Source organism: Ammospiza nelsoni, chromosome 1 (assembly GCF_027579445.1).
Source record: "Ammospiza nelsoni isolate bAmmNel1 chromosome 1, bAmmNel1.pri, whole genome shotgun sequence".
NCBI classification, from domain to species: Eukaryota; Metazoa; Chordata; class Aves; order Passeriformes; family Passerellidae; genus Ammospiza; species Ammospiza nelsoni.
This window is the reverse complement of record NC_080633.1, coordinates 25,353,900-25,360,377: the sequence shown is the minus strand read 5'-3', so window position 1 is coordinate 25,360,377 and position 6,478 is coordinate 25,353,900. Positions and strand designations below refer to the sequence as shown.

Here is a 6,478-nt window from a genome sequence, read left to right as displayed (position 1 = left end):
TGTACTTTGAATGTATTCAATGCCCATTATAAATAATCTACACTTGAGTGTAAAATGTTTTTATGTAACAAAATAAATCTAGATCTTTTAAACACACAAACATTGACCAGTACCAATGTGAAAGCAGCCTATTTTTACATCAACCTGCAGCAAAAGACTGCATGCTACATTTCACCTTAATATGAAGAAAAAAACGATTTTCCTTTTTTTTTTTTTTTACTTCTTTCTACATAGTTACAGAGTGTAAATGAGACCCACTTGGGGGCTTGTGAATCATGCCAATTTGGCTAAGAACTGTGATTAAATAATCTTTGGCTGAGCAGAAGGAAGTGAAGAACAAGCAGGGCAAGGTACATATTCCCCTGGCCCCCAGCCTGACCCATGCAGCTGTCTGGTCATCCTCACCATTTACTATTTCTTCTGAAATGACAAAGAAAAGGGCAGAAAAGTGAGGACTCATTACAAATTCTAATAAAGATTCAGGATTTCTCTTTTTATTGCATTCGTTGTCTAACAACAACAATACTCATTGGCAAGAAATTTATTTACACTAACAAATTAACTTTAAACCACAAGGCTTTGTTGTTTGTATTTCAACTGTAAGAAAACAAAGGGCCACCATGATGCTTTCTTTTGATGTCTCCCAATAACTAAATATTAAACAAAGTTATCCTGGGGAAAACTCAACAATCTAGAGAAGTTCATATCAACCAAGCACAAGAGAACAAGCTCAGACATGGCACTACTGTGTCCTTCATGCAGGTGATCAGATACCAAGATGTACAAACAAAAAGTTCAGGATAACATGCATTTCATATACATTTGACCTCTTTAAAAAAAGAACAGAAAAAGGAAAAAAATCTGAAGCACAACTATCTCCTTAACCATATAAAAAGAAGCAATGTAAGAAGCCAATTTTTACAGTAAGCACAGTGCATTTTAGTCTTTTAGCTGCCTGGTCTTCTAGCAATATGTGTTAACACTTGTCAGTGACCAGTGAGATACCATTGCAACATGACTGGGAAATGTGAAAGCAGGTGCTGAGTGAATGTGTATGGGAAAGTATAGAGTCAGAGATGTTCACTGTGCACTCTTCACTTCCAAAGGGGCTGGTTACTCCTATGTCTGGTGCCCTGAGATCCCTCTTTCCTTCAGACACTTCTTCACAGGTCCCAGACTCACTTCCAGTGGTGGCAGTGGCAAAGCTCCCGTTGGAAACCCAGCAGGAGCTCCCGGGTACCCCGTGAGCTGTGAGCCCTCCTCACATCTCTGGAGGAAGAGACCTGTATAACTCAGCAGGTTTCACCAACAGCTTGTTCTTAACACCATCCACACTTCCCAAAGAAACAGGCAGCCCAAGGCACTGCCACCAAACCTTCCTGTAAGATGTGCATTTTTGAAATCATTACTTAATGCCAAAAGTGAAAGTAACAGTTGGTACAGCTGGTTAGCAACAGAAAGCTCATTTTATATTGAGGATTTGGAGGGCTCAATGTCATGACTAATGTATTATAGCTTTGAAAAAGCAGTTCCACAGGTACAGAAAAAAGTCCATTAAAATCCACAGGGAGGTTGACAAAAGGGACTGTGCCATCTGCAGACGACCCACACTCCACTCTAGTGAGTGGGCAAGTCTCCTTGGATTTCACTGTCATCCTGCTCAGAAATGAACTGCTGAAAGTGCTCCAATAAAAATCAAGGTTGGGGTTAAAAACACAAAAAAAACCCGTTTCCTTGCTAGAACACTGATACCCAACTACATGATGATCCTCTTCCATACTACTGTAGAACAGTATTCTGCACTACATGCAAGGGTGGCATTTCTTTCTCTTCTTTCTCTTGGAAGTGGAACACAATTCATTCCCAAAAATGACACTGCCCACCTGTTACCAGTCCATGAGCCAGGAGATGAAGGTGTAACAGCTCAGGAGGACAGGAGGCTTTGATGGAAGCAATACAGTATGAGGAACCCTGATCTCAGGTGCCAAGCACCTCTGAATGTCAATAACAACTAAGAGCTGGTGAATATTAGAGGAAAGCTTCTCAGTAATTCTAGTAAAAGCTCAATTCTTGTGGTATCCCTGCAGCAGACTACAGTCATAGCAAAAGAGATGCCATTGCAAAAAATTTTTGAGAAGTTGGAAAAATACAAAAGTATTTGTATACACTGAAATACAAACATCTAATGCCATTAATATTTTTATTAGTGGCTTCTGTTCCACTGTGTAATTCTAACCCATGATCTTCAGCAGGCTCCACTGCCAGCAACCCCATCAGGACCTGCTCAGGGCAGCAGGTGAAATGCAGACAGGGGCAGTGAAGGGTGCAGCTCCTTCCTCAGCCCCTGGCCCTGTCTCTTGGGCAGACTGAAACCCAACAGGCAGCTTTAACAGGACACTGCATGGGTGCAGCAAGCCACCCGTGAAGAAATGGGAATACACAAGCTGGGAGCAATTCATGTCAGCATGTTTGGTGATTTGAACAGAACAAGGAGCCACTGCTCTCCTCACAATCTCAGAATAAGCACTTGGGGTTTTAGGACTAAAGTAACCTGCAGTGTTGTACATTTCATTTGCTATTTTTGAGACTTCCACTTTTTCCTAACTCTCTGCTCTTCACCTTTTTAGAGGCTCTATATATTCACAACTCGCAATACTGCAGCAAGGAGCAGAACTAGAGTTTACAGAACTGGCCTCCCACCCTAACCAGGGAGAAAGTAACTTGGGCCAGCCTGCTGCAGTCACCCAGGTGTAATGATGACACAGCCCATGTCTTGAGGTGTGGAAGCACCACACTGCCTGAACAGCAGTTCAGTGGTGGCCAGGAAAGTCAGCCTAAGAAAAAACATTATTAGCTCCACAAATAAACACACAATGTAGGCAACATTATGCCTGCAGGTGAGCCAAACTGTGAAAAAGGCTGTCCAGCCATTCAGCACAGAAAATTTGTTTCTTCTTGTTCCATTAAGCCTCACATTAGTCTGACTTAGCATTGGTTTACAGGAAATTAAAGTTAAGAATGATGAGACATCCATCTTTTTTTTCTTATAAGTCATAATGCAGTACAAGGGGAAAAAATTGCAACACAACTTTAAAGATCCTATAGAATAGCAAGAAAAGTTTCAAAATGTGCTTCATGTCTATTATCAGGTGACATTTCTGCACTTCCCAAGACTGAGTCGCCATATTTCATAAAAGGAACCACATCAATCTTTTATCACAGAAAGAACAGCAAAAACTCTTGTCATTGTTCCGTTTCCTTAGTTTTCACATGTTGATCAAAATGCATTTTAATGGTTTTACTTTCAACGTAGCCCACTAGGTTTTTTAAGTCAGATTTTTGTTGATGTTTTTAGTCTGAGAATAACAAAATACCATTATCACAAAGCAGTAAAAATCCCCTGAATACTTAAAAGACTTAAGTTGAATTAGTTATTCTGCAGAGTAAGAACATGATTTACAAAGAGATTAACTAGGCATCGTTCTAAGGAGCAAGAATGAAAACTCAATATATAATGCAAAGCAATCCGCTCTGGTTTCTAAATAAAAAAAAAGAACATGAAACAGAGACACCACCTTAGATTATTATATACAACCACTTAAACATTACTACAATGTAAACATAATTTAAAAAGAAAATCGTCATCTAATGCATTTATCAACATTGTATTTAAAATATTAAACTTCCAGTTTCTTCCAGGTAACTTCTTTTTTGATGAGAATGCTAATTTTATGAGGCTGTTAAACATTTGTATAGTTTTTCTCCTATGAATGAACACAGAAGGATCTACTGCTATGTGTAATTTTTTGTTAGCAGGTGTGTTTTGCTGCTGGTGGTTTATCTCAAGAAAAGTAGCACAAGCCTTTAGAAATATCAGCAAGAATCTTTTATGGCAATTTCAATTCTAGATCTGAATAAAATATACATCAAAAACTAGTAGAAATTTGATTTGGAAGGAAAAATAAAGCTAATGCTAAGTAGATCTGTTGTGTATTAATTTTGAATGAACTAGGCTCTCTCAGTTTACAAACCATTTTACATGTCAAAGAAATTATTGGGATCAAGAGAAATGTAACTATTAACAGTGCACCCTAAGTGTTCCAAATCTGAGCTTCAGAGAACTTTGCAGACACAAATCTGAATGCCATGAAGTACAGAGCAGAAGAGAAGCCAAGCCAAACTAAAACACACATTTTCTTCAGAGGAATTTTCAGTTCTAGGCTGGCGCATTTTTAGGTTCCAGATTCTAACTCTGCATCACCATGTTGAACAATTTCTGGGTTTGCAGAGCAGATGAAGACTGCCATTTGCAGGCTGCATGAGTGGGCAGTGATGTTTCTCAAGGGTACACAGTGAGCTGTGGCTGTAGAGCAGCCAGCTCTGCGTGCAGCTCCTCGCTGGGGAGACCTGCCTGTTGTCTGTCCCTTCTTCTGAGGCAATACTGCAGAGCTCAGTACTGCTGCGCAGGCAGTGGCACCATACACTGCTTCTGTCACACTCAAAACTACACAGCAGCCTTCATCCATGGCCTCACACACCCCAGAAATCCCTCAAGTATGACCACTGCTAAGCCATCGAAACATTCTACAGCCAAAGCCCAAAAATTCAGGTTTTGGTTGGATATTCTTTAAATATATCAATCAAAACAGTTAAAATGTGTGAGCCTTGGATTAAGTAATCATCACCTCCATGGTAGCATTGACCTTAACAGCAATGTACTGAATTTAATTTTAACCAGGATCACTCATCTTCCTCTTCTTAAAGTGCACTTCTGTAAAAACTGAAAATCTACATCAGACTCAAGTTTGATAATTGTTTCCAATACCAGCTTCATAATAGCACAGCACAAAGTTTATTCTCCCAGTGCTTACTGACTGGAGAACGAATTTGAAGATGTGGGGTTTTTCCTGGGGAAAAACTAATTTGAAACAAAATAAACCCAGTTTCCTGTATGAAACACATGAAAAAAAAGTGGAGTGTGCTATAAGAAAGTTGCCTACACACTGGGAGTACAATAAAATTTATACAGATTTATACGCTGTGCTCTAGTTAGAAATTTATCCTTGCTCAGATATCTAAAGGATAAATGTTATCCTCAGATTTCTATGTAAACCCACATAACCATTTAAGGCTTTGCCTCCTTCCTGGATTAACAATTGTACAGTTAACAGAAAGAGTTTCACCTCCTGTCCTTTACTCAGGGGGAATATTGACTCTCCTGTCTTTATCTCCAGTGTATGAGATGTCGCTGAACAGTTTTCAGAGCAGTGCTGCTTAAAGGTACTGACGCGAGATGAAACTCAACTCCAGCAGACTGAACTGAGTATCCAAACACCGTAAAGAAGATGAATTTCCAGTCAGAAAGTCAAGTCAAATCTTATCAGACACAGCACAACTCCTTTGATCCAGCTGAAGAAATGTTCCCCAACCACACTGACTGGCCATACTATTCAGAAGAGGTGAAGCAGTGGACATGCTCCTCGGCATCATGCTGGTTACTGAGGTGACCAAACACACAGAGCTCAACAGAGAAGAGTAGTTTGGAAGGAAACACCACCACACAAAAATGAAATCTGTTAGCTGTCAACAAGAACAGAACAAACCGAGGGGCTGGGATTGTTTCACATGGCAACAGCAACGAGCGTGAACTGGATACGCAGGAAAGGAAACGACACAATATAAATTTCCCTAGTCATTCTATGTACAGCCCCGTCTCTCTGTACACAATCCTGGGTGATGAACACAAGAAAGCTGAAGGGGCATCAGAGTGGATAAGTTTCTCTTTCCTTGACATGCCTCCACTTGCCAAACACAGCAGCACTTCTGCTCATCACTGCTCATTAGTGCCCTCTGTTGCATCTGATGAACACTTGTCTGTTTTCTTTGATCTCCTCTGCAGCTGCTCTTGTTCCTTCCTTCGAAGCTTTTCCCTTTGCTTTTCCATTTTCTCTTGAGCTTTGCGAGCCTTCTCCAAGGATGCTTTCATTTCCTTTAGCTTTCTTTTAATGATTGCTCTGTCCTGGGAAGATGTCATACCAAGAGCCTGAGGTGGGAAAAACAAAATGTAGAAGAATTTCTTATGGTTTCATCTACCATATTTTGTTTTCATATTCTAGTAATAATTCTCCTTAGAAGACTGTAACAACAAAGTGAATCTGTCACAGGCTCAGATACATCACTGATATGAAAGTATTCCACTTCATGCTTTCCACTTCTAGAATATTAAAGATGAGATCTCATTGCTACCACTAATGTTGATTTTGTTGATCAAATAAAGCAAATAAACTATTTTATTGAAATCATCTAAGTCAACATAGAACAAGACTTCCAAATTCTTACTGCCATGCCTTAGTCAAAAGTTCACCAGCAGTATTCTAAGACACTTATAGTTAGTGAAGTGCCACCAAAAAATACAGAAGAGAAATATCAAAATTGGACTTTCAGATCTACTGAACTTCCTGCAACTCCATTCTGTATT

General features: G+C 39.7%; 1 protein-coding gene across 3 annotated transcripts in view; it reads right to left on the bottom strand.

Annotated features, from left to right (window-relative positions):
• Positions 1–472: 472 nt before the first annotated feature.
• The window catches only part of PPP1R9A (protein phosphatase 1 regulatory subunit 9A), a 132,896-nt gene continuing 126,890 nt past the window's right edge, over positions 473–6,478 (bottom strand). For all 3 annotated transcript variants that reach the window (XM_059487622.1, XM_059487639.1, XM_059487630.1), the window contains one exon: positions 473–6,043. In XM_059487622.1, the coding sequence (XP_059343605.1) occupies positions 5,831–6,043 (213 nt within the window). In that variant the 3' untranslated portion in view covers positions 473–5,830. The remainder of the gene's footprint in view (positions 6,044–6,478) is intronic.